The sequence below is a fragment of the Bubalus bubalis genome, chromosome 20 (assembly GCF_019923935.1).
Source record: "Bubalus bubalis isolate 160015118507 breed Murrah chromosome 20, NDDB_SH_1, whole genome shotgun sequence".
Taxonomy (NCBI): domain Eukaryota; kingdom Metazoa; phylum Chordata; class Mammalia; order Artiodactyla; family Bovidae; genus Bubalus; species Bubalus bubalis.
In genome coordinates, this window is record NC_059176.1 from 9,277,533 (window position 1) to 9,289,773 (window position 12,241).

The following is a 12,241-nucleotide window of genomic DNA, read 5'->3' on the forward strand; positions in this document are numbered from 1 at the left end:
GAACCAGATACAGACGGGTGTTTGGAAGATGAGGGATGACCTGGACCCCAGACTTCCTGTAGTCACTGATGTAGATTTAGCACTTCCTTTTTAGAGTCAGTTAAGGACTTTTCCAGGATGACTTGGGATAACTTAGTATATAACCACTGACATTAATTCTGTAATAAAATGTGTTTCAACTTGAAATTTACAGTCCAACTTTTGGAAGCCAACTGCTTTTGTTTGATGTGTATAATTGTAATTTCATTCAGAATTCCCAAGTGTGTCAGTATCCCGTTTACAAGCATTAATTTCAAGAGTGTCAAAATTCACCAATGTAGATGGGGTTTAAAAATTAACTGATGAAGACACTTAGGCTCAGAGAGTTTAAATTACTTGCCTTGACTGTATCCCATATAACTGATAAAACTAGGGTTCATGTCTGGGTCTTCTGGAGGTTTGTTTCATCATGGAACTAAAATAAATACCTTAGCTCTTCTTTTTTACTTCTTGGTGATGATTATATTATTTGGTTTAATCTTGAAAGTTATTTTTGTTAGTTTACTCTCTGTAGGAATTGAATACCTGCCAGAATAAATTTCTCTAACTTAAATTTTGTTCAGTAAACAAGGAAAGGGTTTTTAAAATAAAATAAATAAAATTTATAAGATTAACATTGTTTAGTTGTTATATTGTCTTAAGAAGGTATACGGCTGAAAGACATTCTCTTTTATTTAGATCTTAATATATCCACATTATTTATTTTGTGATTTTTATTCTCCAGTTGAAAAGGTTAATTTACATCTAATTTCAGCTATTAGTAATTTTTAATATAAATAACTCCCCTTTCTTTATCTTCAGAGAATTTAGATTCACATCAGAAGTTCCTATTCGACTTGATTATCATGGGAAACACGTATCAATGGATCAGGTCTGGAAATTTTGCACAAATATACTCTACAGAATTATCTCATTTGTTTTTCTAGTGGACTCAGTTTTTAGGAAACTTTTTTGATCGTAGTTTATGTGTTTGAAATGAAGTGTAAGATTTTAAAATTTAATTCTATTTTTAAAGTAAATATAATTTACTTAAGAATCCAATTTGGATGTCAGTTGGGTTTTATAAAATACATATATTTTTTTGCTATACATATTTTAGGTGATTTAGCTTAATTAGTGAATTTTTTTTTTTAATTTTAAAGGGTACATTAGCTGGGATTTTGATTGGTCTCGCCCAGTTAAACTGCTCTGAACTAAAGCTGAAGAGGCTTTTCTATCGGCACGGGTAAGTTGATTTATCATATGAGACTTTAAGATGTAGTTATTAAAGTTAGTTTACAACTAGCCAACATACATAATTTAATTATTTTACAATGTTATTTGCAGAGAGCTCATTTTCAGAGGATTTTTACTGGCTAGGGGCTATTTTTTTTATTCTTAGAGAATGGTAGCAGTTTGAAGAGAGCATTTCCCCCAAAAGCAGCTATAGTTAGGACTTTTTTTATCTTCCCAAAGTTATAAATTAGCCTATATGGAAGTTCACAAGGTAATGGTGCTTAGTAGCTAAGAACTGTGTGACAATTTATAGACGTTGAATTAATCCTATGCCAAAGCTTTAGATGTTCAAGAAGTAAAAACAGTGGAAATGCACACTTGTATATATTACCTTAGCCTTTTATAGAAATTATTAGCATTACAATTAGGTTAAATGTACGTATATACACACATATATATAGTAAAATTCAAAATCTATAAAATTTCATCCATGTAATTTGTAGATTTTTTTGTCTTAAGTAAAAAAAAAAAAATCCCCCAAACTGTATAAACCTATAAATTTCACTCTTCTTCCCATATACTAATAGTCATTTTCTCTAGTTTGCTAGGTGTGGACAAATTACTCTCATACGCAATCACCGAATGGCTTACTGACATTAAGAAGAACCAGCTGCCAGGAATCCTGGGAGGTGTTGGGCCTATGCATTCACTAGTACAGCTAGGTGAGTGTTCTTTTTTTAATTAGGAGATAATTTATTTTACCTGATCAGTGATTCTTTACCCTTTCGGGACTATGGATGCCTTCGAGAATCTATGTGAGGATCATCTTTCTAGAAAAATCTACCTGTTAGTGATACACAAAAAATATTGCCTCGCATTTTAGGGGTTAAAAATCCTAGGGTTAGGATATAGCAGAGGGTTGGGCTCCAGTGCTCCTGTTTTTCTTTTTACATGTATTCTTATTGTGGTAAAAGTCACATAATATAAAACATACTATTTAAACCGTGTTTAACTGTGCACTTCAGTGGCACTGAGGACGTTCACATTGTTGTGCAGCTCTCACCACCATCTGTCTCCTGAACTTTTCACTTTCCTAAACTGAACTCTGTCCCCATTAAACACTTAAGTCCTCATTCCTCACCACCCGCCTAACCCACCTCCGACATCTGCCACTGTATTTTCCGACTCGATGAATTTGAGGAATATACATTGCCTATTCTAGGCACCTTGTATAAATGGAAGCAAGCAGTATTTGTCTTCACCTGCTGTACTCCAGCACTCTATTAATTTCTGCATGTTGACTGCTGTTCTAGTGCAAGGCCTCAAGGACTTGGTCTGGTTACCAATTGAGCAGTACCGAAAGGACGGCCGCATTGTCAGAGGGTTTCAGAGAGGGGCTGCCTCCTTTGGCACCTCGACAGCGATGGCTGCTCTCGAGCTCACGAACAGAATGGTTCAAACCATACAGGTAACTTTCCATAGACCAGCTTAATCTCCAGAAAGAGGGAGAGCCATTAGAACACTTGACTTATTTTGGTTTTAAAATGGCACCATGAAAATGTATAAAATACTGAGAATATTTTATTTGTAATGACTTAATATCATTAAAATTTTTTTTGATTAGCTGTCCATTGTTAAATAATTAGTAGGATAAAGTGGTGGACTACAGTGTCAAATTTGTTTGCCTATTTCAGGTAAATTATAACTATTAAGTTAGCCAAAGATTTATTTCAGCACATTTATGTGGAAAGATCATAGCTGAATGTAATGAAGGCACTAGAGAGCCGATAGTAGTTGTATGCAGGTTTGCTGGTAACTATTAAGCTCCAGTTGGCCTTACCCAGTTGTGCACAGACCATGCATTCTTGTCTAGCCTGGTAACAGAGTGTTCTCAGAGAGATGAGGAACTGAAAACAGCTGCTCAATGCAGATACTAATGTATACGTTAACGTTCTTGTTATAAAAGGAATACGTTCTGGTTGTAAAGAATTCCGTTGCTGCAGAAGGGCCTGCCTGAGGACGCAAGTCCCTCTGCTGCTCCTCACTCCCCTTAGGAAGTGTGCTGCTGGCGCATAACTCCCCAGACTTTGTTCTGACTCACTCTTTCCTCTCTGATGAAACGATCCAGGCAGCAGCGGAGACTGCGTATGACATGGTGTCTCCAGGCACCCTTTCTATCGAGCCCAAGAAGGTCAGAAGGTTCCCCCATCACCGGTTAGCCCACCAGCCAGTGGACCTGAGGGAAGGGGTGGCCAAGGCCTACAGTGTCGTGAAGGAGGTGAGTGGCTGCCCCAGGGGATGGACCAGGAGCAGTTTGCGTCCTTTCCTGGAGTTTGTCTAAAGAGCAGCAGGGCTTGGGCTTTGTTCTGAAGGAACCCTAGGGTGGCTTTGGGACTGTTTTGCCACTGATGAGTGCAGATGTGCATGTAGGGAAGAGGGGAGGGCTACGTCCTGGCCTGCAGGCTCTCAAGAAGATTAGCAGTCTCGTGGGAAGACTGGTCTCTTTATGGACAGAAGCAGCACGGGGTGGTAGAAGCACACCATGCACTCACCAGGGGAGTTTACCCATGTTTGTATTGTGCTGGTTTCCTCAGATTTGTTTAAAAAGCAAATTTTTTTTAGGTTAATCACAAACCCTAATTCCGTTCCCATGCGTTCACAATCCTGAAGATGGTAAATTTTTTTTCTGTGCATATTTTTATAGTTTCATATAAGTATGGCATCATAAGCAAATACTATTGTTTATATTTTAAAAGTTAGCATAAATGGTATCATATATATCTGTATATTTTGTCTTTCAAGATACATCCTTGTTGATATATGTAGGTCTGATTTAAACTTTTATTGTGTTTCATTGTGTGAATACAGCATAATTTATTTATCTTTGTGTTGGTGGACAGTTCCCATTTTTTCCCCTAAAATACTTCTATTGGAATGTCATTTAAATGCCCCTTTGTTCACATGTGCAAGAGGTTGTTAAAGGTAGAACTGGTGATTTCTAACCGTTTGAATCCTGAGACTTATTAAACGTTGCCCGATTTATTAAGCATTGGCAGATTGTAGTTTAGTTGCACCAGTGAATCCTGGTTCTTTATGGATGTTGACAGGAGCATTCCCTCCCTGTCTTAATCTTTTTCTTTTTTTCATTGACATATGAGAAAGTTTGAGGTCATTTTACTTATGATTTGTGTATTAGGATTTCATTAACGATATTCTCCCCTGTCATATTCCGACAGACAGAAGTGCCTTAGGACAGTCTTTTACCTGACAAAAGTAACCTCTCTGGTTCCAAATGCAGGAAGACCATTGAAGTAAGGATATTATTAGTGGCTAAATAAAGGCAAGGCCATTAGTCACCTCTCTTAAGAAGAGGTTTAGTTGTTAGAATAAAGAGAGCTGATTACCTGTCAGTTCTGTTCCTATAGATGTCAGGATTGGGCCAGTTATCAGTAGACATGTTAGAAATCAGGTCTGTAAAAACGATCCTGGGCTTTCAGGCATAGCAGGGGCGGCTGGCAGCAGAATATTATAGCACTTGGGTATGTAGCACTTTGGGCTTCCTGGGTGGTGCAGTAGTAAAGAATCTGTCTGCCGGTGTAGGAGACACAGGAGACGATGGTTTGATCCCTGGGTCAGGAAGATCCCCTGGGAGAGGGAATGGCTACCCACTCCAGTATTCTTGCCTGGAAAATCCAGTCCAACGGAGGGGCTTGGCAGGCTACAGTCCATGGGGTCACAAAGAGTCAGGCACAACTGAGCAACTAACACTTCACAGATTGTGAAAGTGAGGACTAGATTTGGGGCCAGGACGAGGTTCCTTGATTTTCCTGAGAGTGTGAAGTTCTTCTCTCTAGGCCCTTCACTGAAACCGTCACAAGAGGATAGTGCTTTGTGGCCCTTAGGGGTCCTGAGTTAGACAAAAGGGAGAGATTTGAAACCCATATGTGACGACTGACCAGTGACAACAGTGTGACGTTTTACCACCCTGGCTTGACCTACACATTTACATATTCAGCTCTAAAGTTCAGCAGTCATGATTATTTTCATGTCACACAGTTGTAAGAAGGATGAAAAATGCTACAAAAACTTCATTTCTGGTTATTAAACATGTGCCTGCTTTGTGTTCTCAGAGTTTTCTCTATTTAATAAAGTGTTCTATTTAGTCTCTTATCTTAATTGAATGTTCCAGTTATCTTTTCTAGTGCATAGCCAGTAATTTAAAACTAATTAAATTATTTTATGGAGCTCAGTAGAATTAGGTTTTCCTGTTGCAGTTGAGTCACAGGAGCTATCGCCATGTTCATTTAGTGATTATATTTATTCAGGAAGCTTTGTTTGCTAATTTGATTTAACCAGAGTGATTAATTGTGCCAGAGAAGCTATTCTTGGAGTATTAACTATTTCCGTGCACATCCCTGTGTGAAACTGTAGTCTAGCTACACTTTCTGTACATAAGTGTCATAACAAAATGCTGAATTGTAATTGTCCCTTACTTTCCCTTTGGAGAAGGAAACGGCAGCCCACTCCAGTATTCTTGGCTAGAGAATTCCATGGACAGAGGAGCCTAGTGGGCTATGGTCCATGGGGTCACAAAGAGTCGGACACAACCGAGGGACTACCACTTTCCCTTAGAATTGTCATAAAAGTAATTATCCTGGGTTATCTCAAAAGTACAGTTTCTGCTTTGATTTCCGTTTGGTTACAAACCTGCTCTTGATGAACTCTATAGTTAGTGTGTTACGAGATTATTTAGAGAGTCTTCTGAGCACTGATTTACTCCCTTCTCTCCCCTCTTTCCTCAGGGAATCGCAGACACGGCTCAGACCATTTACGAAACTGCGGCTCGGGAGCACGAGAGCCGGGGGGTGACGGGCGCCGTGGGGGAAGTCCTGCGCCAGCTCCCCCCGGCTGTGGTGAAACCTCTGATCGTCGCCACAGAAGCGACATCGAATGTCTTGGGTGGCATGAGAAACCAGATCAGACCAGATGTTCGGCAGGACGAGTCGCAGAAGTGGCGCCATGGGGACGACTGATGTTTCAGACGAGGTTCTTGATGAAGACGAGGGGGGGAGATGTGGAGCAGAGTGCCCCACCGGCAACTTCAGAGGGAACTCATTTACTGTTACCGCGCTCATCTCAGGAACAAAACCATTTCTTAGTGAGATAATATAGTATCAAAGCAACATGCAACCAAAACCTTTTGACATTTTAGGGCTAGTTGGTACTTTCAGTAGACATGTTTGGTGGCTGGTGTCGAAAGTCCGTTAAGCATTTGCTGCCAAGTTAGTGGAATGCTTGCTTTTATTAAAATGACTGTAATCTTCCTTGTTACAGACAAGCTATCATTGGAAACCTCCTTTTACAGTACAGGGTGCTCAGAAACGTTTTGAGTACTTTGAAAGCACTATATTTATGTTGCTCCAAGGAGTTGATTTTTTCTCCAGGTTTAAAGAGAATCACAGCTTCAAAACTTTCATTAAAAATGAGAGACAGAAGCCACAGGGAAAATAAAGCAAATAGGATTTTCAATATAAATATCAGTGAGGAAAAAATATCCCAGTCTGTTGGAGTTAGTGTTCACGCAGTCAAGAACGTCGTTTCATTTGCTCAGAAAATCCTTCCATGGGAGTTTGAGAACATGAATGTCGCAGACTTGTTCTGTTGTGTTGCACTTTATTATGTGTGTGTGTGTGTTTGTGTGTTTAGATTAATACAAGTCATGTGCTATATTCTACATGTAATTTAAAGAGTTATACAAACTATAAAGAGGAAAGTCTGAAGGTTTTTGGCAAAGGAAGGTAACTCAAATGCAGTAACTTTCGTTTATTCTAAGTGTAATGAAAATGTGCATTCTGTGATGAACTGGGGCCCATATAATTGTTTATTTGTTCAAATTTAAGCAGGTATAGTGCAAGCTTATTAGGGGTGTGTGGAAAGGGAGATTGAATGTGGTTTTTACTCTTTTGAAATTAGCCAAAAACCCTCCAAATATGCCCTAGTCAGCTATTTCGAAGCACCATTTTTACTTGGTGAACAGTGTACATTTTGATATTCTGTCAGGAATGAATAAAGTATTTTTATTTAAAGGTAAAGTTGTTTTATGCTTCCATGAATATTTTGCTTCTCTTAGAGCATATTCATAGATGCAATGCTAGGGTTTACTCCAAAATCCTTGGGAACACTTTCTCAAAATTGATGTTGGTTAATGTTAAGCAGATCATTACCTAGATGTGAGAAGGAAATGGTTCTCCAGAACTCCATCTTTGACTTTAGATTAATCTAGCAGAAAGAAAACATAGGACTTTGTATTCATCCTCTATTTAAAGTGTCATGATGTGAACTCTCTAATTTCCTAGAATGGGGAGATGCATTCGAGTTGAAGTTGAATTTCAGAACTACTTTCAGTTTGGAGTTTGAAAAATGACATTGAATCAGTTTCATTCTTGAAACTTTCTACAAGAAAGCAAAAATCCGAACATTTAAAATTTGTAAAATTTTGTTAAGTAGCATGTAATTCTGTCTTGTTCTCTTTTTACTGCTGAAAAACTTGAAAGGCTAGTGCTCAGAAAACCACCTACTGAAGCATCAGAGGACCATTTGTTACTGGACCCCAGCTGGATGGAGCCCACCTAGAATGTGGTCCTGAGTACACACGAATCACGGCTGTTTACTGTATGAAGCTTCAGCCTGCTTCTGGGGCGCTCTCTGGGCACCCTTGCATCAATCCCAGCATGTTCCCTTACATGGAACATGCTGGGTATGGTATCTGTGATGAGTAATCAAACTGAAAAACGCTCAAATTTAAAAATATAAAATCTCCTTAACTTTTAAATATGTTTTCCATACTGTATCTAATTGCACTTAATTAGTATAGGGAGAAATAATCATCCTCTTCTCTGTACTCTGAGTTGCAAATGGACCGATTTTTTGACAAATTGGGTTTATAAGTCCCATTAAGCATATCTTTATTATGTAATTTCCATGGCTGTCTCTTCTGCCCTCCTGCACCTGCTTTTGATAGAATCTACCTGTGGGATCAGAAACCTTGTGTCTCAGAAAGATTTAGTGTCAAGGGTCTGTTCATTGTCACTTTAACCAAGATGCTGTTTACCTGAGGTGTTTACGTGGAAGAACTGTGTGTGTTTGAACACTTTGCCATTGTTAAATATCCTTAATTTTTTTCTTTTTTAATAGCGTCTTTTCAAACTTTTATACCACGCTGATACAGTAAAGAATGTTGGCAGGATGCTTGTGTGGCCAGGTCTGTGACTTACCAAGTGGTGACTTTGCCAAGACATTCAGCTCTAAACCTCAGTGTCCCCGTCTGTAAATGAAGGGGCTTCTTACGACAGCAGAGATTTTCAGATGATTGGAGCATGCACACGTGTGCGAGCAAGCATGCAAGTGGGAATGATGGTGTGGGATGTAGCACTTAGTCGTGGGCCCCAGGCCTGTGACACCTTGAACAGGTGACATTGTCTAACAAGAGCCCTGGCCGTATGGCACCCACAGAAGCCCCGGCTCCTCCAGGTCTCTGATCTCTTAGACTAATGTGTTTCTGAACGGTGCCTTCAAGGCTGACCTCTGCATGGGGCAGACTGAGCATGTCCGTGTATCACTGCATTGAGTCCGTGTGTGTATCTCCCCGAGGGTCCAGGTAAGCAAGCTTGATCAGGAAGCATCAATGAGTTTCAGAACCTCACAGGGTTACAGGAACACAGTAAGACCGCCTTACATTATAAAGGCAGCAGGGGCCATGGTGACGTCTTCTCTTGATTCGGGCTGATTGCGATCCCCTGGTTTCCCTGCCTGTCTGTCCACAGATGGCTATCGTTTACAAGTACAATGTCAGCTCAGCACTCGCCTTTTAGGACAGATAGGATGGCATATTTTTTGTAGATATCATAGCAAAGACTTCCATTTTAGTAAAGATGGGTCCAATTTGGATTCCCATTAAGCACATGTATGTAACATCACTATTTTTATAATACAGAACCCGAGGAAAAAAAAAAATCTTCCCAAGTAGCCATGTGCCTAAAATGGCAAAAAGACAAAACACAAGTATCTCTTGCTCCTGCTATGTGTCACTTTTAAATGCTGTTGAAATAGTTTCAGTTTTAAGGGAATAACTTTTTAACCATCTCCTTAAAAACTGTGTCGTGTAGGTTTGGTGCCTTCGTTCAATTCTCGAACAGGCCAAACAACTACGCCCGCTGCCTGGGGGCCGCTTGCCACCCGCGGGCACTGTCGAGTCGGCTCATGTGCCCCGAGCTTGCCCTCACCAGAGACAAGGGACAGGGCAGAGGTGGAGTTCAGCAGTTTTAAACTGGAAGTCTTACACTTGCACTAAGTAGTTTTAGGATTAACAATTTATTATCTTAACATTAATTTAGATCTTTTATATATATATATATATATAAAAGCCACATGACCTGACTTAAGGATAATCATTTAACTCTGCTTTGCTTCAGTTTTCTCAGACCTTCGTGGGGTGTGTGTCCTCAGCTTCATGGGGACTGTGGCAGGGGTAGTGGTCTGTGGTGAGCAGTCTATTCCCTGCTTCCCTTCATGTCCTCTTGACATGACCTAAGACATGAGAGAAAATGTCTGTAAAGTTCTTTAAGCCTCTTGAAAGTAAAAGGCCCTATGCAAATACAAAGTGATACTTGGTATCGGCAGATGCATCAATTGGACGGATCCATTGGTACCAAATTGAATAAATCAAATACAAGTTTGTGAGTCTCAGGTTAAAAAGGAAAGTTGTTTAGATAGTGTGTAGATAGTGAAGGGGGAAAAAAAAAAGATTTTTTTTTCCCCCTTACCAAGAAATCTTGTTTCTTTTTACTGGAAAATACAGTCAGTCTTTTCATTGAGAATAACTGAGTGCTTTAATGCATTTTATTTTTATCGCAGTAGTTTCAGGATCATGCTAGGCACTCTGCTTCCTGTAATGGACTTTATATGCACAGTTGCAAGTCAGCCAGTTTTAATCAAAAGAATTTCCTTTTCATAGTAGTGTCTACAAGTCAAAAGAGAAGGCCGTCTAGTACATCACAATTAGTTTCTTTGCGGCGAGGGATAAGAAATTTAAATGAGTTTCAACAATTCATATTTTGAAATGTCAGTAGTTTTGATAAACAGAGGTGTTACACATTTTTTTGCCTCCTGTACCCACTGTCAGCCCCTTGGTTTCAAGCACGTAGCCTCATAGAAAACACCAGAGTGCTATCTGATGTATTTCAGGAGATTGTAAACGATATTGGCAGACTCAAGGACATCTCTAGTGCTGTGTGTGCTGGGAGGGGAGGGGAGGCGGGGTTGAAATGGCAGCCCCTCCTTTAAGAATATGTTTACTTTGCTGTTTCACATGCATTTTGTGTATATGAAATGGCAGCTTCCAGTTTCTAGTTGGATGTGTCTTACGTTGTTTGTATAATTTGCCATCACACGGGACTGTTTGCTTTCCCATTGTGAAATTTGGTAGGGACTCCACTTCAGCTCCTAATGTTAATCCATCCCGATTTATTTTGGACATTGAATTGATCTCACCACAAGTAAAAAACACGTCGTGTATGTTGACTGTCGTCGTTGCTGTTTCCTCATGGAATTCTAAATGTAAATACTTTAAGAATACTGATGCTGTATGAGTATTTTTGTGGCAATGTTAACTTGTTAGTGTGACTATTTAAAGTATTATGAATTTAAGGATATTCTTGAAGAAAATTAAAATATTTACTCTTTGGAGTTTGCTTTAAACAAATTCACTATGGTCTCTCTCCGAGAAATGCTCCCTGTATAAAAAGCCTGTATAACATTTTTCGAAGCAGAGGGTAGGTCTGTGTCAGATCCTGTTCTTGGGAAATGGTCTTCCTCTGATCCTGGTACTTAGAGCTTACCTGCTACCAGTTTCTGAGATGTCAGTATATAGGGCATATTCTGTTAGAGTTTGCCACCCCTTCCCCCTTTTGGATATTAATTGCTGCATTAGTTATTTTATCTCTAAAATGTAGACTTGCAGCAAACACATAGTTTTGGTCTTAGGGACCTAGATAAATACTTGAAAAAATCTGTTCTTTTTGGAGGAATCTTATTACTTAGGAATATTTTAAAGAAATATTTAAAGACAATACTTTGAAAGATGCTTTGATGACAGATCTCATTACATGACTGTTGACTTTGCACCATCAGAGAAAAGTCATGGGTCACAACACACCTCACACATGACTTTTTTTTTTAAACTTTTTATTTTATATTGGGGTATAGCCAATTAACACACAATGTTGTGAGAGTTTCAGGTAGACAGCAAAGGGACTCAGCCATACATATACATGTATCCATTCTCCCCCAGACTCTTGTGAGAGAGAGGGGAGCGAAGCTTTGTGAGGTGCCTGCTGTGAGCCAGGTATTGTATTATTTGCATAACCTCGTAGCCCCTCTGAGGGGTGGTTATAATAGTCTGTTTTCCAGAGGAGGAGACTGAGGTTCAGAGAGGTCAAGGTAGTTGCTCACAGTCTCATGGTTTGACTCCCAAAGCCCATGCTCATTCTAGGATTTCATTTAAGAGGTGCAGTTGTCTAAATTAGTGAAAACTCTTCACTAATAAGGAAACCAAGAAAGAAGTTTTGCTAAAAAGTTGAGGTTAAAGGCTCTTTGAATACTTGAGTCTGACAAAGTTGCTTATCCTGCATCTTCACCTCTCTCCCCTCCCCTGGTTGGGCTCCAGTCACAGTCATAAGTCTGGGAATGGGGCTAAATTAGAGTCCTTCCAGTTAAAGAATCTTGCCCTTGGGGCTGGTTACGTTCTGTGGGTCTGTCCTGCACATTGTGAGATGTTTCACAGCGTCCTTTGGGCTTACTCAGTACATGCAGGTAGCAGCTCCTCCCCAGCTGTGTGAACCAAAAGGTCTCCAGACATGGCCAAATGTCCCCTGGTTGGCAAAAAAACCCTGGTGCAAATCGCTGGGTTAAAAGCTTCCCTGGTGAAAAT

General features: G+C 39.7%; 1 protein-coding gene across 3 annotated transcripts in view; it reads left to right on the plus strand.

Annotated features, from left to right (window-relative positions):
• Positions 1-10,998, plus strand: part of ATG2B (autophagy related 2B) — a 79,275-nt gene extending 68,277 nt beyond the window's left edge. For all 3 annotated transcript variants that reach the window (XM_044933130.2, XM_006076926.4, XM_044933131.2), the window contains 6 exons: positions 841-910; positions 1,182-1,264; positions 1,855-1,976; positions 2,568-2,722; positions 3,383-3,532; positions 6,057-10,998. In XM_044933130.2, the coding sequence (XP_044789065.2) occupies positions 841-910; positions 1,182-1,264; positions 1,855-1,976; positions 2,568-2,722; positions 3,383-3,532; positions 6,057-6,287 (811 nt within the window). In that variant the 3' untranslated portion in view covers positions 6,288-10,998. The remainder of the gene's footprint in view (positions 1-840; positions 911-1,181; positions 1,265-1,854; positions 1,977-2,567; positions 2,723-3,382; positions 3,533-6,056) is intronic.
• Positions 10,999-12,241: the final 1,243 nt, after the last annotated feature.